Below are 25,785 nucleotides of genomic sequence, written 5' to 3' on the forward strand. Positions count from 1 at the left end.
TATTTGTTGATGACAGTCTTATATTTTCTAAAGTTAACATTGATGAAATTCACCATTTGAAGGATATATTAACTACCCATTGTAGTGCATCTGTCCAATCAATTAATTTGATGAAGTCTTGCTTGACTTTTTCACCAAATACTCATCAAAAATTGAAGAGGTGGTTTTCTCGTGTCCTTAAGATCCCATATGGTTCTGGCCTAAAGAAATATTTGGGACTGTCTATAGACTTTGGTCTTTCAAAGCCTTCTCTTTTTAAGGATATTACTTCAAGGATCAAAGGGCGGATGTAAGGGTGGAAGTCAAAGTTATAATCACATGAGGGAAAGGAGGTTTTATTGAAATCAGTGGTTTTTTCTATGGGTAGTTATGCCTCTATGCATTTCAAATTACCTACATCTCATCATCAACATCTAATCAAGGAAGATTTCGGCTAATTTCTTTTGTGGAGATAAGGATGGGCATTCTAAAATTCATTGGGTGTCATGGGATTGGTTATGTAAATCTAAGGAGAAAGGAGTCCTTGGATTTAGGGACTCTTCCCTTCATAATCGTGCTTTGCTGTCCAAATCTACTTATAGAGTTTGGTCGGAGCCAGATTGTCTATTTTCACGATTTATGAATACAATTTATTTTTTAAGATGTGATTTTCTAAAATATAAGCCTGGTAATGATCCTAGCTGGGGGTGCAGAAGCATTTTTCATGGTAAATAAGTATTTCTTGACAGCCTTGGTTGGAGTATTTGTAGGGGTATTTCTATTAACCCATGGGTTGATAATGGATTCCTTTTTTTTAGGGTATGAAGTGTGCTTCACCCAAAATAGCGAATCCCGATCTTACATGTTTGGCTAAATTTATTGATCAAGTTAATATGGTATGGAATAGGTATTTGCAGAATATTCTGAAGATACCTCTTCGGCTCTTTCCTTCTGATAATAAGTTGGTGTGGACGTCTTCTCATTCTGGAGTTTTTTCAGTGAAGAGTGCTTACCACTTATTATCAAATAAAAAGGATTGATTGGAGTTTCAAAGAGCCTCAACTTCGTCATGCCTATCTACTTGTCCAGTTCTAGATGGTGTATGGAGAGTTGTTTGGACGTGTAGAACTCTCCCTAAATTCCAGTGGTTTTTATAGCAGTGTTGTGCACCTGGCCTAGCTACGGGGGAGGTGTTGCATCAGCAGAAAATTCCAGTGGATCAAAATTGTGTTTGTTGTACCGAGTCTGAGAAGATTTCTCATATCTTATTAAGCTGTGATTTTGCCAAAGTCGTATGGTTTGGAAGTAGAATGGGTTATCAATGTTCTCAGTATGGTGGTGATATTACTTCTTTTCTTATGGAGTGGAAAGCTTTCTACATTGTTGGAAAGGAGCATGGACGTTGTATGTTTTCGCTTGCTTCATTCATTCTTGACATATATGGCTAGCAAGATGTGAACATATTTTTGGTCATCGGGAGAAGAAACCGGATGAAGTTATCCGTTTTGCAACTCAAGCTTTTGAGGAGTTTCAAGGCTCTATCTTACCTTCCTCAAATTCTGTTGTTATCTTGGGGAATCAATTACCATATCATTTGGATGGGGGAAGGTATGTCTGTGAATCAGATTACGATTAACTGTGATGCCAGTTTGCTTCAAGCCAATAACAAGAGAGGTCTTGGTTATGTCTTCAGGACTCCAGCAGGTGTACCTCTACTTGTTGTCTCCATACCTACTGTTTTCAACAATAATATGATAGGGGAGGCCTTGGCTATCAATTCGGCTTTGGTGGAGGCTACTTCCAATGGCTATGATGTTTTGTTAGTTGTGTTTGATCATGAAGACATCATCAATCATCTTCAACAGGGTGGTGGTACCATAGAGTTGGAGGTTAAGCCAATTTTAGATGATATCTTTTATTTGTCATCCCTTCTTTCTTCTTGTATTTTTACTTATGTTCAAAGGGAGGAAAATAGCTTTGCTGACTCCGTGGCAAGGAGGGCTCTGTCGGTTACATGTACAACAGTATGACCTATTTCTGATCCATGGATTGTGGAGTTCGTTACTTCTCCACCTATGTGTACTACACGATGATTAAATAAAGTTGTTGTTTCGACCAAAAAAAATTTAACTAATAAGAATTTATTGTTTGAACTAAACTTTAATTAAATTCATCAAATTTTAAATTAATTTAATGGAGCACATGGATTTAACTTAATCACAAATTCCCAAGATAAATTCTCAACAAATTAAACATTATGTTATACTGTATTAAAATATTAAAATCTCACCTTCAGGCAGACATACCCATCTTCGAGTTCCATCGAAATCCAAAACCATCAAAACCTTGCAGTACCAACAAGTATCATATAAGTCTAATTAGGTACGGGGTATTGCACTATCATTATTTTGTTAATAGGTTCGTCTATAACAGTTCAGGAAAACTAGGGTTGCACTCACTTAAACATCTCCTGAGACCACCAAATTTTACATAGAATTACCTTACTCTTAGGTTATATTCTCCACCGAAAATCCTCATATTTATTTCATATATCTCAAACCTAGTGCACAAATTCTGGCAGAAATCTGTGCATTGAACTTAAACTATACATAACTACCACTTCCCAAATCTAAATCATCCCCAATTCCTATGTCAGGTTTCTACTCTCTTCTTTTTTGAATTTTTCAGTCTGTCCCCAGCAACACATTAGACTTGAGTTCACATCTAGTTAGGACACCAAACGAGATCGGATGAAGCCCAAATTTGACAACATCATTCTCCCCCAAGCTTTCCACGTCCACACCAAAATTGGGTACTCAAATTCATTCCCTATAAAAAGTTTTAATCATTTTTTGATCAACGGACAGAATTTGTCTATAACAGAAAACCTGGTTCAATCACTTATGAATTGGTATTTAAACGCCTCCAGCGTTCTATCCTAGGTAACAACAATTTAATCTAATGTTACTCATTATAAACTCAATCTTTGATTTGGAAAATAAATTAACTTACCACTGAAAGTTTTTAGAAGTACCCGATCGTAAAATTTAAATTTTAGAACTCAATCTAAACACCAAGAAGAAAGAACCTATTATAGTATCATGCTTAGAGACACCGTGCTCAGAACCTTCAAGCAAAGTAGCACCATACATAGTAGTTCCATGCACAGCAACACTACACATAAAACTCCAAACTCAATTTTCTTCCTCTTCTTTCTTTCTTCTTTTTCTTCTCTCACGGATTATTTTTTTTTTTATCTTCTTTTTGTCTTTTTCTTTCTTTGCTAGCAACTCTCTTTTCACGCATAGTAGTCCCTGCACACACTCTCATTGGGCCCCACATTAGTGCAATCTCTTGAGGTGTACTATCCAATCTTTCTACAAAAAAAAGTACTATCCAATGTAACACTGAGAAATAGTCAGTCATATAATCAACATTGTTGAAAAGAAACACATAACCAAAGGCCTAGCTAATTTTAGGGGAAAAGCATAGTCGCATGGATCCTGCGCCTAGATACATGAGCATACGAAATTACCATCCATGTTGATGCCTCAGCGCATGCTCTCATTGTCCCCTGTAGTCCCCTGCGTTAATGCAGGGGCTACATGATCAGGCAATGATATCGTGCCCTATTTATTTTTACCTTTGTAGGGTTTATATAATCATTTCTGGGTTTATATTCTAAAAAACATTTCTTTCTTATAGTTACATTTGTATCATCGTAAAATATTTTATAAAATTACTGAACTTGATACAAAATTGTATGAGGACTAGAAAGGGGATGAATGTTTTATTGAAATGCAATACAAAAAGTTATGAAACAACATTCATTTCAAATTTCAGAAAGTTGTTTTTCCAAAATAGCAATAATACCTTGATTGTTAGTATGTTTTACACCTATGGAGGACCCCATCCCTATCAATTTCTTCTCTCAATTATGTTCAAATGTGTTTATTGGTTGCTTATTGGTCATGCAACCCAAAAAAAAAAAAACACAAAAAATATTTGTCAAATGCAAAAATAATAAATAAATATATTATTAGTAATAATTTATTGTAATATATTTTACAATGAAACAAATACAATTTAAGGGACACATCTTAGAGACAAAAAAAATATAAAATCCTTAGCACTTCCATGATTAAAAGGAGCTAGTGCACTTGACTTTGTACACAATATACACTAAAGGTTGTGCATAAATTAAGTGCCTTTTTTTATTTTTGTACCAATATTTTTCTAAGAATTAAAGAACAATGCATGAAAATTGAGTGCATATTAAGAGTCCATGAGAAAAGAAGTGCATAAATTAAGAAGTTTATTACAAGTAAGATGAAGAAGGTGAAATTACGTTCTGTCATATTATAAGTGAAATGAAGAAAAATGAGATTAATTTGTAAAGAAGATGGAAATGTTGTATTCATCATTCTGTAACTTAAAGTATTACCAAGATTCATAATTAGAATTTTCAAATAAATTTTTAGGTTTATCATGTTTTTCTATCCGAAAACGATTGTTAAAATGTGAAGTAAAGTTTAATTATTGTTGTAGTAAGTTTATAGTTAGTTATACAATCGTTGTTGGTAATAATTAGATAAGTTTTATTTTTATGTTTTGATTAAATTTCTCTTTCCTTCATTCTGTGTACTTGCAACTGGTAGGAGCATGATAAAATTGTGAAAAAAAAATTATTTACTTTAAAACGGTAGTAAGTTGCATGAATAGATCATGCGATTCATGAGATGATTTGGAATTTTGATTTGACTATGAAAGAAATGTTGTTAAACTTGGCATAGGGTTGCTCTCTCTCTCTCTCTCTCTCTCTCTCTCTCTCTCTCTTAATATTTGTGTGTCCTGATTTTTTTAGAGCTAATGATGTGAATATAGATAATCTGAACTTGTAGGAAACAACTTCACGAAGGCTTTAGTATAAGAAATAAATTTTAGTAAAAGTACGGCAAGAACACAAATGCAGGAGTCCAGATTAGAAAAAAAAAAATAAATATAAAATTGTTTACACCTTATTTTCGGTCTATTTCGATCAATAGAGAAATAGACTGAAATCTATTTCGGTCAAGACCTGTTAGTCAGTAACTAGAAAACAGTCAGAAAACAGTCAATGACCGAAAATGATCAGAAATTAGTCAACGATTGAAAACGGTTAGAAAATGGTCGATGATCGACGAATGACCAGAGACTGACGGATTGGCAGTGACTGATAGAAGGCCAGTGATCGATGAACGATCAGCATGGTAGTTATAACCAATTCTCAAAAAACTAGATAGTTGTGAAACTACCTGATAACTACAGAAACCACTAAAACTGCAAAGGATGCCTATAAAAAGAGAAATTCAAAACAAAGTAAGGCACCCAACAAATCAAAACAACAAGTGGTTTTTTATCTTTTATCTTTTATCTTAGGAGTAGTGTAATGTAGATTTTCATTTAGCAACATGTCTTTTGGCTTGCTTCAAAAGACATCCATTATCATCAAGCTACACGCTTCAACAGTTCGAGGCTGGTAGAATTATGAAGACTTCAACAAATTTGTTTTTGGGAAGTAAGCAATTTGGCTGTAGAGTAGTGGTAGTGTAAATATCAAGTTATAGGCCTCATCAGTTTGGATTTGACGAGTTGTAAAGACTTCAACACATACGTTTTGCTAAGTAAGCAATTTGATTTATTTTTCTTCTTCTTGGCCTTGCAATCTTTGCATTTTTAAAAGTCCTTGGATTACCAAGACACTGATAGAATCCAGCATCGTGTGGAGTAAATCAGAGTAGTTTCCTTAGTTGACAACGGTCTTGAGACCGATGAAATTTGTGAAAACAAAAGTTAAGGGAAAAAATATTGCATGATCACATGCCGCCTGAGCCGGAACACAACCCTCCTGAAATGACTGCCCTACCTCTTACAAAATGAAAATCCTCCTGATCGATGCTCCTGTGCATCCCCTCATTGGCCCCCACGTTGTTGCAAGGGCAATGCGATCGGGCAACGTTCTTCTTCCCTAAAGTTAATTAAGAAAAAATGGTAAATAGCATGGAACAAGCTCTTCCAATCAAGATCTGCTACCAAAGAACTTTGAAGATCTAATTAAAATAATTGAGAATAAATTAACAGTTTAGAAAAATATTTGTCTATAATTTGCTAGTAGGAGTATAGGACTCATTTGATAACGGGGTTTTAGTCCATGTATTGTCTGTATTGGTCCAATACTATATCAAAAAGTTTTTTTTTTTCACAAAAAATCTAAGGTTCAATCGAAACGCTATTATCGTATTGGTCAAGGTTCGGTATCGGGTATGATCGATATCAACACGGATCAACCGATACACCCGACCTAATAATGATTTCTAAATGTTCACAAAAAGTTTTAGCATTACATCTTCACTTATTACATAAGGATGAAGTTTTCCTCCACCCATAGAGGATGGTTCACATACCATCCTAGGGTTCACTAACCCCTCCTAGAAATTTAGTATGTTCCAAAATACCCTCCCATTCCTGCCCTCTTGCCCCCTATCCCACTACCCCATTCACTGTGGATGGGGGGAAACTTGGTCATATTACATAATACCAACATCGTTACCCACAAACTGTATGTAACAAGATTGACTCCATCTAATATTTTTTTTCTGTTTTTTGGCAAAAGGTTTTGTCCCCATCCCCATTCAACCAGATGTACATACGTGAGTCCCTTTTTCTAAGAAAAAAGATGTGTTACATTAATTGGGCAAAAAAATTAAAGTTAATTTTTTCACTAACCTTAGGGCCTCTTTGGTATCACTTTTCATTTTCATTTTCTGACAGTTTTTCTTTTTTTCCTGTGTTTGGTATCACTTTTGAAAACATTCCCAAAATGATAATTGACTCAAGAGTCTATTATGGATTATGGCCAAAATCTGTTTTTCCTTCATTTTTTTTGCTCTTTAATAAGCATGTGCTCATATGACCCAAATATGAGGGGTAAAATAGACATTTGGTCGTTAAAATAGAAAGGCAAGTCCCTCCTCCTCTTCTTCTTCTTCCTGCACCCAACCTGTGCAATCTGACTTCAAAAGTCAACATGGATTGTGAAGAGCATGGAAGAAAAACTCGACCGAAACCTGTCAAAACCACCGAGCTAACTCGGTTTCTTAGGTTTCCGATACAAGTTGAAGGGGAATTTTATAAAATCCCTAGATTCGAACGGGTTTCAACTTTCGATGTTTTCGACTGGTTTCGATCATATTTCGGTGGTTTCGACACATATGCCCATCGAAACTAGGGGAAACTTGACTCGAAATTAGGACAGACAGATATTTGTGCCAGAAACCAGGACAGATAGTTAGATATGCCTAATGTCATTTAAGTAAATGATTCATTTACTTAAGATACCATTCATAAATAAGAAAATACCCCCTATTTGAATCCAATAAAAATAGTTAAGAAATTAAATTCCAAAAGGAAAAAAAGTCAACCCCCTAGTTCAAGAGCAAAAATCAGATTTTCAACGGTAGGTGCAATTTTTAACTTTCTAATGCTAGCGTTTTTCTCAAATCTAAAAATTTCATAAATCTTAATATGGTGAAACATTGCTAAAACCCAAAAGTGCGGTAAACTATTCATTTGTTTTGATGTCCAAAAAAATATTTTCATTCAGAGCAATTTTGACAGTATTTGCACATACCAAATTAAGTTTGACCGGTACATAATTCCTTTATATAAATCAAATTTAAGCAATCTTGAACTTGTTGGAAAGCTATCAAAATAAAACTTTTTAACAGATCCAATATTGCTTTAATTTCATTTATGTTGAAGGAGTTATGTTCCGGTCAAACCTTATTCGATACCATGTCCAAGAACAATATACAGGATCAGACTTGGATCAAAACTACAAGTAATATTTTTAGTGTTCTCTATATGAAACTAATGCATGGATTGGGTTTAAAATGTCAAAAATAGGCAGCACAACAAGAATCAGGGCAAAAAAAAAAAAAAAAAAAAACTTTTGGGCCTCAAAACTAAGGTTCGAGTTATGGTCGAAACCAAGATGAACTCGGTTTCTAGTTGGTCAAAACCTAGTCGAAACCCGAGTTTTAGAACCTAGGTGAAGAGTAAATCAAAGTGTAGAACTGATTTCCTTTGTTCCGCCAGGAGCTGGTTGAAGAGGTTATTATGCTCATGAAATTAAAATTTTCGACTTGCTGTTGGTCAATTCAAGAGGTCCAGATGCTGGGAGCATATGTTTGAAATCTCATCTTGGTGGGAGATGATGAACCAAGAGAGTTCTTGCAACTGAACTCATTCGCACATTCCGACGCCCATCCAATACACTATAGCTGCACAAACTCATTTCCCCTGAACTCAGATCGCTCTTCAGGTGCTAAAGTTTACCCACTGTTGACAAGTCATGTTCAATATAAAGACCAATCGTAAGGTACATCCGCATAGTCTTTTTAGCTTGAGCGTTACCCGCTAGGTTTTTAGCCTAACCGATCTCTGAACCATAATAGTAGAGGATAATGGTGCCCGGATTGAACTTAAAAGAAGCGATGTTTGGGTTTTCGACGGACATGTCTACTGTCATGGTGGAGGTGGTGGTGGCCAGATTGTTTAGTAAATTGGGTAGAGTACTGGATGGTGTGGTGGAGTTATTGATGGACAAGTTATCGAAAGTGAGACCAAGACAGAGAGAGTGTGAAGTGAGTTGAAGAGACAGAAAATGGGTTCTGTCGGTGAGTGGTTGACCCCTCTCTGTAGAGTTGATTTGGGGAAGAAGATCTCTTCATCCACCAATTAAAAAATGTTATGAAAATTATTTACACATAGGTAGTTTCCAAATGGTATCTCATTCTATATTATTTTATGTCTAGTAGCAACCAAACAGTTTTTCATTTTTATCAAAAATGATTTTTATTAATGACTTTTTTTAAATAGTCCATAATGAAAATGAAAAGTGATACCAAAGAGGCCCTTAGTTACAACAAAATTACTCATGCTTGATGACTACTTTTTCACTTGACCTTTTTACCCTTTTTTATTTAAGGGTAAATATCATCCCCCTCCCCTCTAATTATCCATAATATCAAACCTCTCCCCCAAGGTTTGAATAATGGTAATGTCCTCCCCTACTTTTGAAAGATTCTATCAACCATACCCTAATCGTTAAAAAAATGCCATTAAGTGATGACGTGGGCATTTACAAATTTTCTAAAACCCCATAATACCCATAATGCAATTTTATTCCAATTTTGCCCTCTTTAATCCCAAAACCCTTTTTGCGTCTTCTTCCCCAAAAACTCCTCTGCATTTCTTCTTCTTCTTCTCTTCCGACGGTCATCTCAAGTGCACAATACCGAGGACCTCATTGAAGACATTGGACCGGAAGACACATGGCCCGATCTCCGTCCTCACGAGATCTCCTTCCTCCAATTACTTGAGCATATTAGAGTGTGGCAGCCATGCTATTTTGATCCAAATCCTGCAGAAATGGGAACCCATCATCATTGTAGATCAATCTACCAATTCTCATAGACAACTCAAATGAAATCATAAGACATATATATAGAATTAGAGAGATTAGGAGAGGAGGTTGTTGTTGGAAAGGGAAAGAGAAAGAGATAAAAAGAAGAAGGGGATGTAGGAAGAGCTACATTGACGAGAGCGATGAAGTGGGTTTATAAGATAGAGAGGCAAGGAATGGATTCCATTATTTCTGGAATTTTTTCGAATTGCAGAGAAAGAAGGGATTGAGTTGTAAGCTATGAGGATTTGTTCCAGCGGCGCTCTGGGTGATGCGGTGGGGTAAGCTGCTTCTCGGTTGGAGAGAGAAGGAATGCATCTTCTTAGGGGTAAATGATTATCAAGATTTATCGAGGGGTGGGAGTCATACAATAATTATGAAATGGAGTCGCCACCTAGGATTAGGACTTAGGACCCATTGGTGTAGCCCTGGAAGGGCTACAAGACTTCGGTTGGTCTAGTCTAAGATTACGGGTAAGTGGTCATGTTACAAGAGTGGGAAGGTGTTAGGCACCCACCTCGCCCTGGTAAACTGGTTTTTCTACTAGATGCTTGTTTTAGAATATTCTCCCTTTATGAATGTCCTGTACTCACTTGTATGGCTAAATAATGATGGTCAAACTGCTTAAATAAAATTAAACTAATTTACACTAACTACTGTACACTACACGGGAATGCTTAAAAGCACTACACTGTGCTGGAATTAAAAGTTAACGAAAGAAATGTATATCTGTATGCTTTAAACAAATGCAATTATGCAAGACGGACGACGTCCCCCCAGCTCAGTTGGAGGCAAAAGACCGGTTTTATCCTTTGTCAAACAGAATAACGGCTTATTGGTGTTGGATCCTAGGATCTCGGGCAACAGTGTTGCAAGGTTTCGAAAACCATATGCTCGAATACTGGGCAGAGTAGCTAGGCCATGGGAGATTCCCGGGACTAGGACGAAAAGTGGTCAAAGAAGCCGAGTTCAGATAACCCAGGGTTCGGACAAGGAAACAAGGCCCGAAGGCTCGAAATCGGGTTGAGGAAGGGACCCGGAATAAGGAAACTAGGAAAAACTGGAAAATTGGAGATTTGGAGGTGTGCCCTCTCCCACAAACTTGGAATATGCAAATGAGGAGGTGAGGGGGCTATTTATAGGCAAAATTAGGTTTAGCGGCGCCGAGGTAGATGTGCGGGGCCGCACGGCGGGGCCGCGGAAAGTGGGAAACAGGGAAAATATGGAATCTTGATGCTTACAGGGCTGCTTAGCAGGGCCACACAGGCCGCGGCACCACGCAGTAGGGCTATTTGGCAGGGCCGCGAGGCTTCATACAGCGATGCCCTGTGGGGCTGCGTAGTGTGCGGCGTTGCCTTATGGGGCCACGCAAAGCGTGCGAGGCTACCTTGCGGGGCTGCGGCGACGATGCTGCCTTACGGGACTGCACAGGGCATGCGGGGCCTCACAGACTTTGGTGTTGCCTAGTGGGGCTGTGTCTTGTCCGTGGAGTTGCCGTACGTACAATGTATGCCTTATAGGGTGAATGAGGATGCTTTTGGGGTATGCGGTGTTGAAGGGTTGGTTTTGAAGGACATTTCTAGTCATTTGCATCTGATTGTCGTCATCGCTGGGGGGGTGACAAAATTCCGCGTATACACAAGCCGCCAGAGAAAAAGGTATAGGGGAGAAAGGGGACTGCATCTCAATTCTATCCATTTTACCGAGGACAGTGCAATATTGCAGGGTCCATTTTACTGAGAAGATAGGGTGAGATTGTAGGGTCGTCATAGAGATAGTGAGAGAGCCCTTTAGTGGAAGACGAGGTGAGATGGGGTGGTGGTAGTCCTTTACGGAATCAAGCTTGAGAAACTCACCTGAGAAGTTTGCATGTTTTGCAACTTTTGACACCACACTCTGAGGAGAAAATTTCAGTGGAATGCTATGGATTTGAACCCAGACTGGCTTTGTTGTTTTTCAACAACCAATTCTGCAATCTATGCATTAGGATCCCACTCAGTTAATAATAGCCATCGATACCCATAAAACCACTGAAGATTTTGCACAAGTCCACATACGTTGTAGGCGTCCGATGCTTGCAGGTCGTCAATGGCGATGGATGATTGCAGGTCATCAATGCACCTTCTTCTTTCTCTCGATTCCCCTATTGCAAGGGAGAAAGGCTTCTACCTTTTTTAACTCCAATTAAAGGGTAATATCATCTTTTGAACTGCTATTTTAACATCATTAGCCACTTAGGGTACGATTGACAGAATCTTTCAATAGTAGGGGAGGGCATTATAATTATTCAAAACTTGGGGGAGGGGTTTGATATTATGGAAACCTAGAGGGGTGGGGGAGGATATTTACCCTTTATTTAAATATCATTTGGCCCTGCATGCGTACAAGGGCCAATGAGAGTGTGCACAAAAGCATTTGAGGGGGCAGGATTTCCACCTTTCATAGGGGGTGGGTGGTCATTTTGCCCACCACTGTGTCTAGACATTGGTGGTACGCTTCCCCATAGAGAACTTTCTCCATATCATTCATCTCTTATTATCTTTCCTATCCTCTTTTTTTGTTTCCCTATAATTGTTGATACCCTATATTCTTTCTAGGCAAAAGATCTCTATTTGGTCGCATGGTCTCTACACAAGCGTCTAGGCCAATGGGTGAGCACGTCTGAATATCTACCCAGGGGGCGGAGGCGTCATCTCACGGTGCCTGTGAGAGGGCATACGAAATACCACCAAATAGAGATCTTTTTCCTATTCTTTTAATACTTAAATACTCTTTAAAATTTAGGTAAGAGTTCTTGTGGAGGAGTGTGACCTCTACGTGCATGGGGGCTAATGGAAGAGCATGCAGAGACATCAAGAGGGCGGTTATTACCACCATTCATGGGGGTGGAGTGGTCATTTTGCCACTGTGTCTAGGCGTAGAGTGTACACTGCTCTACAGAGAACTTTTCTCCATAAAATTTCTAATTCCCTTACATATCCAGTATTAGGGGTGTCAATCCAGGTCCGGCCCGACAGAACCAACCAAGCCCGCTTGACTAAAGCTCGGCCTATTTACTAAACGTGTGGAGCTTGAGCCCGGCATGTTTACTAACTAGGCGGTCCCGGTGTAGGGTCCTAGCCTGTTGGGCGCCCGACCAGATCGACTGATTTTATGTCCGACCTAGTCCGATCGGTTACAACCCGAACTAGCCTGACTCTTTAACTTGTAGACTTTGCTATGGTCTTGGGTCCTGTTTGATTTATTGACCCAAATCTATTTATGACATTAATTTTTTGTTGGGTTGGGCTGATGTTTTGGGTATATTTTTATGATATTTTTTTAGCTTAAATTTATATCATGAGACATGGGTCAACACGAGTTGCACTATTTTAGCCTATTTCTAATGAATCGGCCATGTTCGAACGGTTGGAATATTCAATTTTAATGGGAAAAGACAAAAAAGAGGTGGCAAGATGGTACACCTCTTTGTAAAATTAAAATATTCTGTTTTAATGGGCTGCACCGTTTAAAGCCAGTTATACTTAAACTGGCCCATAGCCCGGTTTTGCATCGTTTAAGGCCCAATTATGTCACCCGATTATAGTCTGAAGCCCGACCTAGCCAGACCAGGCCCGACCCAAATACTTAATTAGCGGTCACGGTGCAGGCTTTTAGCATCGTGAGGCCCTTCTAGGCTCGATTGAATCAAACCGAGCCCGACCGGTTGACATCCCTAGACCAGTATCCCTTTGTCACGTCCCTTATTTGTTTGTATCAAAACAATTCGAGAATGGATCATCTGCACGTACCAATAGGTGAATGTATATCTCAGAGCTAATCACATTTTAATTTTGTTTCCATAAAAATCCCTCCTCCCCTAGTAAATAGTAAAAATAGGACAGGTGGTTGGCTCTCACATGTGCATTCATGGATTATTATCCTCTCCGGTTCCTCTCATAGGGGGCCAGAAATGATAACCTACCCCCTGCCCGAACGAGGATAAATCGTCATTTTTGCCTTCCTCTGAGAGCAATTGGACAACCGTACCGAGCAGAATCGAACTGAAAAAAATTTCGTACATTCAACTGTTGGGACGTCTCTCTTTTTTGGAGTCACCTGTAGGTACGTCCGTACGTGCAGGTGATACATTTACCAATTTGAAAGTCTCGGGATTATTAGCAGTCAATAACACGTTGTACCTTGTCAGGATCGGGTCGGTTCGGCACTCTTGGCGGCGCCAAATCAGGGGGTAATATCCGAGTGCCGAAGCCCATTTGCACGTAGGGCAGGGATTTTTCTCTCTCTCTCTCGCACCACGGCATCATCAACCACTGGAGAAATCTCTTCGACACGAGTACACGACCCACGAGCTATTTTTCAGGTAACAATCGGTGGTTTATTTTTCCACATACACCTCCTTTCCGTGGTTCGTTCTATAGTGGCTGAAATGTTATTAGGTTCTCTGGCGAATTGTTTATGACCTCCCCCTTTCTCATCTCGATTGCTTATTCTTAACATTCGTCTTCTGGATCTGTTGTAGCCTAGGGGATTGCTGTGTTTGCAGACCGCTCTCCTCCGGCAGCCAATGGGAAGAGGTGAGCCTCTCTCTCTCTGAGGTGGGGTTGTGTGCGGGTGGTTAGAATCTCAGAAATCAATTATGGGGCTGAAAGTATGCTCTTTCATGTTTTACACCTTTTGGATTGCTCCTCGTCAGCAAATTTGGATTGTTGGGAGGAGGGGGGGGGGGGGGGGAGGAGAGGTGAGGACCAGGAGGGTCGAACCCGGAGTGAAGAGTGTTGTTCTCTGGTATTTGTTATTTGGATGTTGAGCAGCGACAAAAAGTCTAGAGAAGCCAAAACCCAACAATCCAAAAAAAATAAGTATTTAGACATGCAAGGGCTAGGATTTTCCTTTCTGAGGTTGTTTGGGGTTTGAGTAATTACTACTGAAATAATGCTATATTTGTAGTTGTATACAACAAAATTTCTTCATTACCAATTTCTGATTATGTTAACTTAGTTCCATATGGTAAGCTTATGTAGGGTTTTTGTGTGTGGGGGAGGGTGGAATACAACATGGGAAACTTTGACCTGATATGCTGAGAGCATATCTGATTATAGCTTTACAAGAGTGCAGTGATGGTTGTTACACATTGTAGAATGTGCACAAAATTGAAAAGAAATGCTTGTAGCCTTTCAAATACTTCCATTCAGATCATGTGAGTGCTTTGGAAAAGAGCCCTTGAGTGAGATACATATGTAAGGAAACATTTATGATCTTATAGGATTTTCTTTCACTTTTGATATGGTACACATGGTTTTGATGATGATGTCCCCTTTGTTTTGCTAAAAAACAGAGAAAGCTCAAGGTTAGTCTTCAGTTAAGTCAGAAACTCCCACTATCAAATATGATTTTTCCATGAAGAAGCAATATGGTTCAAAATGAGCACATCATTGTGTTTAAATTATGTATTGAAAACCTGAATTAGTTGAATGAGGACTATATCTTTGTCAGGATCATAAAATTAGAATAATTGAATAACAAAATGAAATGCTTGTGAAATGGTTGGTGATATAAGCGGAGCTACTTCTTAGCTTTAAAGAACTATGGTTGCTGAATAGGTGGACCGTGGACCTTAATTAGTGGCTCAATTTAGTCAAATCATAATGGAGTCTATTGCAATGGACTACCAATACCTCGTTTTCAGAATTTACTTCTGTATTCCTTTTCCCTTTGAGGGGTAGCATAAAATCAACTGCTATTCGCATAGATCAGGATCAATTCTAATGGATTGGTTTTGCATATTTTAATGGAGATTGTTGTTTCTCAGGGAGGAGGCCATGACAAGTGCATTTTATGCCTTCATTGCTGCTCTTATGTAGCTATACGCGTATTGTTTTGCTTATTATCATCCTACTGCTACCGCTAATTCTAATCAAACCCTGGGTTGCTGTTTTCATTGAAAAACTTAGAATACATGGCACTTCATGACTCAGTTATTGGATTTTTTAAACCTGAATGTTCCATGCTAGCTAATATTTGAATGTGTGTGTATTCCCTTCTGATTTTACATATTATATTTTTTTACTAATTTTTATCAGGTTACTCATTTAATAAATTGAATCTCTTTCGCTTATGTGCTTCTCAATATGAATGGCATCAAAGCTAAAAATAATTAGTAAGATAATCAGTTGTCTTTCAAATAGTCTACAGAAATTGGTGAAGAACACTAGTGCATTATTTGCTTATCAGAAAAAAGGGGGGAAAAAAACACCTCTGTATTATTGTATTTCAACCTTACATTTATTGGGGAAAGAGAACTTCCAAGAAAACAACTTCAATGGTGAGATGGGAAGGGAACTAGTGGTTATAATGATAACTGTAAACAGTGACATTTTTCCTGATCCCATCTCTGCACAAATAGAATGGTAGAAACCACAACCATTTAGAAATAGCAAGGAGTCTGCAGGTCAAAAAACTGTCAACAAAGATAGAGATGGGGAGAGCTAGATTTACTTTGAAATTACATAGTTGTAAGATCTTTATTGATTTACTTTGACACTGTCAACTGTAACTAACCAATTCTTGTTTCTAATTTGGTTTCTTCCCCGTTTTGTCCAAAAAAATTCCTTAAGGTCTCAATATAATGGTTACTGACGTAAGATAGGCTGTCCAATGCATTTCTATTTGTTGCTAGCATGAATATCTGGGAACATGATTCTATCAAGACTTGATAAGATTTATATCTCTTTTGGGAAAATAAGCTTCAGTAAAGTAGATCATCCAAGTGTAGCAACATGTTACCCCTAGATCATCTTTCAATTTCTATGCAACTGCATCAAATCTAGTAAACTTTTTCTTTGAAAGCATTTTACACCCAAACTTTTTTTGTTCAATGGAAACAGAACGAAAAGCATTTGTGTGCAGATAATTTTTATTTAATGACAACTTAGAGATATTATTGGCAAGCAATTAGCTGTATAATTTTCTTTGGGAATGTTTTGTGAGAATTAAAGTATATGTCTATGTGATGGGGTGTACAATATTCCAACAGATTCTTTAGATGTTATTGTCCCTTTTACTAAAGTCAAAACACATGTCAGGATGCGTTTGAGCTAAGGCTGCAACTGTAAGTGCAGTCCAATGTAGATAAATGCAGGCCCGAATTTCGCAGGCCGGCTCAATTTTCACCCATAATTTGAGCTTAATATTAACGAATATTTGTTTTTGTAGCATAATATATCAAGGTGCTTTTAGATACCATTCAACATTCTCTTTCTTTTTCTGCCTAATGAGTTATTCAACATTCTCTTCTTCTGTTAGATATTAAGAATGTATGACACTTTCTTAACTATTTCCCTGTGAAATTAGGTTGCTCTGGCAATTTCTCTCAAGTGATTGGGTTATTTAAGGAGATTAGACACTAAAAGAAATGAGGTAATTCATTTAATCCACCCCAAGATGTTGGGTCTTGTCACATCTTTCTCAGTTATTATTAGAGTTCAACTCATTCTTGAAATTCTGTTGTTGATATGGATTAAGCATTGCTGATGATAGCTGGATAAAATGAACAATATGACTCTATACCTTGTTATTCCCTTCAGTGGAGCCGAAAGGTCTTCTATCAGCAGTACCTTCTGTTACATTGTACTTATGATTATGATTTATGGTCATGAATAGGAAATGAAAAGTTACTATGATTACTGCTGTTTAATAGCTTAGGTTTATGATTGAGAACCATGGTCATGGATAGGAAATGAACAATTACTATGGTTACTGCTGTTTAATGGCTTACGTTTTTCTTATTGAATATCATCTAGAAAATAATTTGCTAAATCTGAACGCTGTTCTGCATCCTGTGATGCATGTTCCATATTGAACTTGGTGTTCGCTGGAATTATTGAACTATTGTATTATCGAAACTATTGTAATATTCCACTGCCATTACCTCATCATTTTGATTGCCTGGATCCTTCAAATGTAAGGGTTCATAGCAAATTTCTTAAATAATGATGTAGATAAGTCACTTGGGGCTTATTTTAGTGGAAATAAGCTTTGGGTTGGGTCATATATGTATTGGGACTTTGATCCCATGGGTTTACTTCGTAATTGGCCAATTTAATGGGCCTAAAATATGGGTAGATAATGTAGTTCTAGATAGGGTAAAGCCCTACTAGAAGCCAATTAAAAATCAAGTTCTGATCGAGTCTGCTGTTTGGGGCAGATTTGGGGCTGTTTAGGGCAAATTTAGGGTTTAGGCTAGGGTTAGGGGTGAATGTGATATATGGTAATGATCAGCAGGTCTAGGGGATTATTTTGTTATAAAAGTATGGGTAATTTACACATACCACCCTTGAGGTTTGACGAAGGGATGATTTTACCCCCCAGTTTTGGAAAATTCTGCGTACCCCCCTGAGGTTTACAAACAGCAATAAATAAACCCATTCCATTAGTTTATGACTAACACTGTTAAATCAAAAGGTAAAGTGACAAAAATGCCCCTTCAAGAAAAAAAAAAAAAAAAAAAAAAAAAAACTGCAACTTATCTTCCCCAAATCGATTGCGGAAGATGAGTTACAGGTATCCCCATCGATTGCTCCATCCATGGCTTCTAATGGAACATCTCCGGTGAGCTTCCGGTGTTAATTTGGATTAACGAAACTAGGGTTTTCTTGGTTTTTAGCATATTTCCAATGATTCAAGGCAGATTCCAATCCGGATCTGATTCCTGGGTTTTAAACCTAATGAGATGCAATTGTTTTCGATCAAGGGAAGGGAAGGGAATTTCTGTGGTCTTGTATCAAAAGCAACAATCCAAACAATGAAAGAAGAGAAGAGAAAAGAAGATATCACCGTCACCGTCATCGTCATGAATCATAGTGGGAAGTTTCCAAAAGAAGCGGCTGGTTTATGTGGTCTCTGCATTTATGTCTGAAGACAACAAAGATGGGTTCATTCGGTGAATGGTGACTTGATGAGAGCAAAATATGTATATATATATTTCATATTTGTGGGTTTTCTAGGATTCTTATCAACTCTTTATCATAAATCTAAAAGAAGTCTTACTATCTTACCGAATCCAATTACATCTGTAGCCTGCCCAGAAAACAGAGATTCCTCTTTTTTCTTTTGGTGGGTGGTTGAGAATTGAGGCTTTCTTCTTCCTACTTTTCCTTCTTATAACGATTTCAATTTCTTTAGGAACAAAAAAAGGAAAGATGAAAGAGCATGAGTGGAATCTAAATTTTGAAATGTCACTGTGCAGAGGCTTGTCTAGCAAGGGTAATAAGGGTCTCAGCGTCGACGTTTTCGGTCACTGTAACTTTCTGTTGAGGGGAATCGATCGCCGTTGTATAAACCCCTAAAAAAGTAGTATAACCACAGTGTAACAGCAAAAAAATCCGAGTTATGCTTAATTTAGGTGAGAATATAGAAAACCCAGATGGAAGTTAAAAAAGCGAAATTTTGAGTTGAAATTGGACTGCAATATGAAACAAACTGTAGATTGAAAAAAGGGTTTCATCGTTCGTACCGTCGATACCCTGAAGCACCTTCTTCACCTTTCTCTTGCAGCATTCACAGTGGATCGATACTTTCAACACCCATATCTCGAAAAAAAAAAACTCAAGCAGTGTTTAAGAAATAGAGACGTTGAGATTGGTGAACATGAAAAAGCATGATTGAGAGCTCTCAGTGCATCAGCCATGGCTGTGTTGGTGTAGGTTGAAAGAGAGTTGCAGGTTTTTTTTTCTATTCAAAGAGAGATTGAGATGATACCTGCAACTCATCTTCCCCAATCGATTTGGGGAAGATGAGTCGCAGGGTTTTTTTTTTTCCTTTTTTGTTTTTCTTTGCAAGGGCAATTTTGTCATTTCACACCATGTTTTTAACACCGTTAGTCATGAACTAATGGAATGGACTTATTTGTTGCCATTTGCAAACCTTAGGGGGGTACGCAAAATTTTCCAAAACTGGGGGGTAAAATTATCCTTTCGTCAAACCTCAGGGGTGGTATGTGTAAATTACCCTAAAAATATTGGGATTTGGATGAGTTTAAAATTCCTACAGAATTAGGGTTAGGGTTTGGGTGTTAGGTTTCAGGTTCTAGGGTGAAACTTAGGGTTTTGGATGATCAGATTTGGTTCAAACTAGGATCGAGTATAGGGGCTGGGATAGGGATGATATGCCTGAAATCTGAGAGGAATTGGTGAGGGGATAGGGCTGGACAGAACTTAGATTGAACTAGGGTTTATGAAATTAAAACAGAAATTAAAGGGAGATCGAATGGGGAAGGAGAAGGAATGGAAAACAGAATTTAAATTCAAACTTACCACAGGTCAATGAAGGATGAAACCACCTTCACAAAGAGAGAACCTCCCAGCTGTCACGGCGTGAGGAGTCACAGGAAGTCCACCTGTCCTTCTTCCTTGATAGATCCACAAGGCAACACTCCAAGGAGCTGGAGCAGCAGCAGCAGTAGCAGAAATGGTAGCCACCAAACAGTCTTTTTTTTCTAAATTTCAATTGTGGGGAGCCCTCCACGATTTTGTTTATTTATAATAAGGCCATAGGCCAATTCCTACTTCAAATTAAATACCTCTCCTTCACAAAATCGTGGAAGGGAGAGGTTTAAGTCCAATTAATTAATTAAAACAGTGTAATGACCTAACTACCCCTACTAACTTAAAATTAAATAATCTAACTAAAAACTACTGATTTAAAAGAAGATTCCTTACTAGCCAATAGGATTTAAGAACCTATTAGCCAATAGGAGCACTTCACTTAAATCAGACTAACTGAACCAATTGAATGCAACCAATTTAAACTGGTTCAATTTAAAAAACAGATAATAAACTAAGTATGGAAAATGCAAGCAAAATAAACCTAACCTATGGCTCCCTACTTAAGCCCTAAGTTCAGGACTTCTTCTTCTTCTTCTTCTTCCTACTTGGAGCTGCATCAGTAGAAAGTAGAAAAACGGGATTTACTTCCTTAGTTTAGTTAGAGTCTTATTTTGAGTCTGTTTTCTATATTATTTCACTTTCTTAGTCAATTTAGGTTACCTTATTAGTTAAGGATAGGGTTAGGCATTTCCTTTTTAGTGTCTAAGTCTATTTTTGAGTCTTCTATAGAAGTTTGTAAGGGAGACCAACATTGTAGACGAATTTGATTAATGAAATATCAGCTTTAGCCTTTGTGAAAATCCTGAGATAGGTTAGGTGAGATGCTCAGGCTGAGATAGCCGTTCCCTTCCCCCATCCCATTCCATCGGTTCTTGATTCCAAACCCTAATTTCTTTTAAATTGAGTTCAAGAGTGCTACAAGCTTCTGGGAGATTAAATTACCAAAAGAATGGTTAATTACCGATATCCTTGTCACCCCCCAGCGTTTTAGGTTGGAACAAAATCCCACCTTTGAACTACAATCCTCTGGCAACAACCTCTACATGAAACAGAGAAATTCCATTTCAGGCCCCTCTTCTTCTTCAACTCCACCTACCTCTTTCGGTCCCACTTCCACATCTACATATCATTCAATTGCAGCTCCAACGGCTTCAACAGGTTATTAATTTTGTGGGATTCTTTCTTTTGGTTATCTTTTGAGATCTCTCCATTCTTCTCCAACCAATTTTGAGATCCCATTGTTCTCTTGGTTTCCTCATATAATTTTTTCGGTTTTCAAGAGAGAAGTTAAGATTTCTTTTTTTAGATCCCATTATTCTCTTTGTTTTTATTTTTTTTGGGTTTTCTATTTGATCCTGCCTGCGATTAGACGTATTTAGGTTCTAGTCTTACATTATTTTGGTATTAGAGCTATGGGTATACCAAGTACTAACCCTATAGTTGACCAAAGTACTCTTCAACAACTGGCTTATATGTTTAAAGGTTTAACTGATGCGATGAAGTCGATTAAGCAACAATTAAATACAATATCTCAGCAGGTTAATGCAAAAAGATTCACTCCACCGTTAGATGATGGTCATTATGCAAAATTCTGCCTGCAAAGAGGGAAGGCAGACTCAGTGATCACAGCCATTGAATCCATTCCGGAGATTGTTGGTGTGTGAACACAACTTGGAGGTGAATGGGCATTTAATGCTGCTCTTGAAGGAGAAGAGTGTGAAGACACCGTGATTGATAAAATTGACATCTATGAGATTAATGTTGAAATTCCAGTAATTTCTGTCGTCGTGGAAGAGTCAGTCCTTGATGTTTCGAATGTCGAGGTGTACATTAAAGAGTTTGAAGCAGAGAAGGTTGCAAACACAACTGTAGAAGACCCCATAGATGACTTCTGATTTCGAAGTTGAGCACATAGAATTTGTCATGCCACCAGAGTTCTTTGAAGAGAAAGTTCCATGTCTTGAAGAATGCATTCCTACAATCCACGAGCTGGCTGAGTACTATTATGGTTTTAAGACAGATGTTCACCATACAAAGTTGATTCCTCCATATTGCGAAATTAGACGAATTTTTTTTCAAGCATGGGAGAATTGATGTAGATAAGTTACTTAGGGCTTATTTTAGTGGAAATAAGCATTGCGTTGGGTCATATATATATTGGGACTTTGATCCCATGGGTTTACTTCGTAATTGGCCAATTTAATGGGCCTAAAATATGGGTGGAAAGAAGGAAAACGGGATTTACTTCCTTAGTTTACTTAGAGTCCTATTTTGAGTCTGGTTTCTTTATTATTTCACTTTCTTAGTCAATTTAGGTTACGTTATTAGTTAAGGATAGGGTTAGGCTTTTCCTTTTTAGTGTCTAAGTCTATTTTTAAATCTTCTATATTAGTTAGTAAGGGAGGCCAGCATTGTAGACGAATTTGATTAATGAAATATCGGCTTTAGCCTTTGTGAAAATCCTGAGGTGGTTGGGTGAGATGCCCAGGCTGAGATAGCCATTCCCTTCCCCCATCCCCTTCCATCGGTTCTTGATTCCAAACCCTAATTTCTATTAAATTGAGTTCAAGAGTGCTATAAGCTTCTGGGAGTTTTTTTACATCTACAATATGATTCAATTGCAGCTCCAATGATGGCTTCAACAGGTTATTAATTTTGTGGGATTCTTTCTTTTGGTTATCTTTTGAGATCTCATCATTCTTCTCCAACCAATTTTGAGATCCCATTGTTCTCTTGGTTTCCTTATATAATTTCTTCAGTTTTCAATAGAGAAGTCAAGATTTCTTTTTTTAGATCCCATTATTCTCTTTGTTTTTTTTTTTTTTTTGGTTTTCTATTTGATCCTGCCTGGGATTAGACCTATTCAGGTTCTAGTCTTACATTAAATAGTGAGGAAAATCTCCAATTTGGGCATACCTTGCAAAAGAGTATGATTTCTACATGGGCCCTATGCAAGCAACATTGGGTCCAATGGTGCCCCTGACCTAGGCTCTCTGATGAGGTTTATCCATGATAATTTGGCAAGGTAGGATCTTCATAGAAATTAGGTACTGCAAGGATATGGTACCACTCTTGTACGGCATTTTCCATTGTGTACATGGGAGTTAAGTGTTAGACACTAACCTGGCTCTTATTTTAAAGTGGCCAGGCAACAGTGGCAAAATACTTACCATACGCAGATTGGGTGACATGGCCAATATTACGGTTCCCTTTTTTGGTCCCAAGCAGCCATGACACCACTGAATTTAGATTTGTAGAAAAGAAGGTATGGTTTTCTCTTTTTGGTTTTTGATGAGGAGTTATTGCTGTTTGTAAATAAAATTATTCAGGTTGATTTTTAAAGGGAGGGGGAGGTGGGGGAGGGTGTTGTTTCTCAGTAGCCATGCTAATGAAGTGGTTTATAATTTAGTTTTAAATTGTATAAAACAGGTGTCGCCTTATATCGTATATTTGCTTAAAACTTTCCAGATACGATATTGTACTTGCTGATTGTGTTTAGTTCTGGGTTTTTTTTTTTTCATTCACTTATGTGTTTCTTCAAATTTTGAGGAAGAATAGATACAAACTTGCTCATTTCTTTTCTGAAATCAGGGGACGCGTAAGATGGGATGAAGCTAACTTGGGAGAAATTGAGAAAAATAAACCTGTAAGGCAGAAGATCACAGAACCTAAGACACCATACCACCCCATGATTGAAGATGATGGTGTGTTACCTCATTTCCTGTCTATACATTATCTGATTACTTTGTGAAGATTATATGGAATGATTTTGACCAAGTTTCACTGAATAGTTCCCTTTTCTGCAGGTTCCCTATCTCCTATACGGGGTTTTGATGAATGCATGGGTAATGCTGAGCATGCCAATGCCATAAGGACTGCCTTGAATGATGTAGCTTCAGCAAGTAGAAATCACTCTATGCAGTCTGGGGGCTGGACATCTTCTGAGGATGAGGCAGATGCCATGGAACAAGATGATGAAGGTCCCCAACTTCTCCCATAACATTATAATTCTCTGCTGCCCTCACCTTTCATTTGGGTTACTTGTTCTCTTGTACTTTAGTTGTTTTGCTTGAACCTATAAATGTGAATTTCATTTGGGCAGATTGTTCTATGGTTCTCACCTTGTTCAACCATTTCAGTGTTTCCACATTGTCTACTATCGTTGTTCAGATTAGATTTGAAACTCTTCTTGCCTCTTGATTGGCCATGCCGCTGTGATTCATTAATCAAGCTGCATTTATGGACTTGTTTCTGGACAAATTCCATCTTTGTGCAGTTTGAATCATAGCCGTCAAAGTTGTACATTGAGGGGCCCACACAACTTGTGAACAGTATCACATGAACAGTACCACCAAACCAACTTTTTCCTTGGACTGCATCACAGATCAAAAGATTTTCCTGTTCCAAAACGAAATAATAAGACTTCTTCTTTATCCCCTGAAGTCCACTTAATTACTTGTTTCAAAATATATCTGACCATGATGTAGGTTGGTTATTTATATATTTTTTCTATTTTTATCTTCTTTTCTCATTGCATTTGGACTTTCTTCCAGACTCTGAGACAGACAGGAGTGGTATGAATTTTCGGGAGCACAGAAGAGCACATTATGATGAATACCATAAGGTGAAAGAACTGCTTCGGAAGGGATCTTTTCTAAATGATGATGATGAGGATGGTGATGATAAGGTGGATAAAGCTGCTAGAAATGGTGCGAAGGAAATAAAAATTGATGGTCATGATAAAACTTTGCCACAACAATCTCCTCGGCAGGTCAATGGGGCTTGAGATGCTAGCCATCAAAGCTGACTCTTGAGGAATTGCTCTTAATTTTACAGATTCCTCACCCCGCCACCCAAACATTTTGACACAGGATGCTTTGTCCTGTGTTTTCCATTCTCTCTTCCCCTCGGGAGGGAGAGGGGGCTGTTCTCATATTACTTTCTTGACCGTGTGTTATCAAGTATCAATCATCTGTATTTTTATGCACGTGTAAATAGATATTTTGTCACTTATGCTTCTTTTATCTTCTGAACTGTTCTCTATTTATTCATTTTACTTTTGAGGTAATGAAATTCTCCAGAGGCATAGACTATAAGTTCAATTAAACCTGGTGTTGTGGTCCTGATTGGTTGGGTGAGCATAAAAACTGGGTCTTTAAGAAACTGCCCAGATTCTGGAGCTCTTATGCTGAACATCAACTGGTAAAGCTTGAGATGTGTCGTAAAGCTGTGTGGAATTTATGGTGTTGGCAGAGATATAGAATAGAAACATTAGTGGAAAAAGTACCAATTGGAGAAGTTCTCAAACTATAGGAATTTTGTTTGCCTGGCCATGATGTACGGGGCAGAATGTGATGCATGATCATCACCAAATAGAGTTTATTTCTTTAGAAATAGGCTTAGGGTTGGGTTATATACATGTTGGGTCTTTGTTCCCAAGGGTTTTTTTTTATGTAATAGGTCATTTTAATTAGCCTAAATTAGGGGTATAAAGGTTGCATATGGGATTAGTTCAATACTAAGTTATTTTTATTGAACCGGTTTGGAATTAGTTGCATCCAATTGGTTCAATGGGTCTAATTTAAGTGAAGTGTTTCTATTGGTCAATAGGTCCTTATATTCTATTGACCAACATAGAATCTTCTTTAAATTAGTTGTTTTAAGTAGATTCTTTTATTTTAAATTAGTAATTTTATTTCAATTAGGACCCTTCCACGATTTTAAGTGAGGAGGTAGTTAGAATGTATTAGGATTTGGCCTTAGGCCTTTATTATAAATAAAGTGGATCGTGGGAGGCTACCCCACATTGAGATTTGAATTTAAAAAAGACAGAATTCGTGGCTGCTTGCTGCTGCTCCTTGCTTCTTGCTCCCTTGTGAGTGTATGCATCCTTATGGGTTTATCAAGGTGGAAGGG

At 37.9% G+C, this 25,785-nt stretch overlaps 1 protein-coding gene across 3 annotated transcripts; it reads left to right on the forward strand.

Moving 5' to 3' along the window:
• The first annotated feature begins 4,779 nt into the window (after positions 1 to 4,779).
• Positions 4,780 to 24,912, forward strand: LOC122647616 (protein phosphatase inhibitor 2-like). Of its 3 annotated transcripts, XM_043840970.1 has the most exons (6): positions 14,064 to 14,082; positions 16,838 to 16,903; positions 23,461 to 23,573; positions 23,676 to 23,849; positions 24,423 to 24,658; positions 24,694 to 24,912. In XM_043840970.1, exons 2-5 carry the CDS (start codon positions 16,899 to 16,901, stop codon positions 24,653 to 24,655), a joined length of 525 nt encoding a protein of 174 aa, XP_043696905.1. In that variant the 5' UTR covers positions 14,064 to 14,082; positions 16,838 to 16,898; the 3' UTR covers positions 24,656 to 24,658; positions 24,694 to 24,912. The 3 variants fall into 3 exon arrangements, with proteins under 3 accessions (XP_043696904.1, XP_043696905.1, XP_043696903.1); XM_043840969.1 differs by lacking the exons at positions 14,064 to 14,082; positions 24,694 to 24,912 and adding an exon at positions 4,780 to 4,794 and having other exon boundaries at positions 16,834 to 16,903; positions 24,423 to 24,678; XM_043840968.1 differs by lacking the exon at positions 24,694 to 24,912 and having other exon boundaries at positions 24,423 to 24,678.
• The last annotated feature ends 873 nt before the right edge of the window (positions 24,913 to 25,785 follow it).

The sequence above is a fragment of the Telopea speciosissima genome, unplaced genomic scaffold (genome assembly GCF_018873765.1).
Source record: "Telopea speciosissima isolate NSW1024214 ecotype Mountain lineage unplaced genomic scaffold, Tspe_v1 Tspe_v1.0093, whole genome shotgun sequence".
In the NCBI taxonomy this organism is placed as follows: Eukaryota; Viridiplantae; Streptophyta; class Magnoliopsida; order Proteales; family Proteaceae; genus Telopea; species Telopea speciosissima.

Bases quoted from the DNA above. Each gene is read 5' to 3' on its own strand.
- LOC122647616 (XM_043840969.1), top strand. The intron at 23,574-23,675 runs GTGTGTTACCTC...CCTTTTCTGCAG, and splicing joins CCCCATGATTGAAGATGATG to GTTCCCTATCTCCTATACGG. The intron at 23,850-24,422 runs GTCCCCAACTTC...ACTTTCTTCCAG, and splicing joins CATGGAACAAGATGATGAAG to ACTCTGAGACAGACAGGAGT.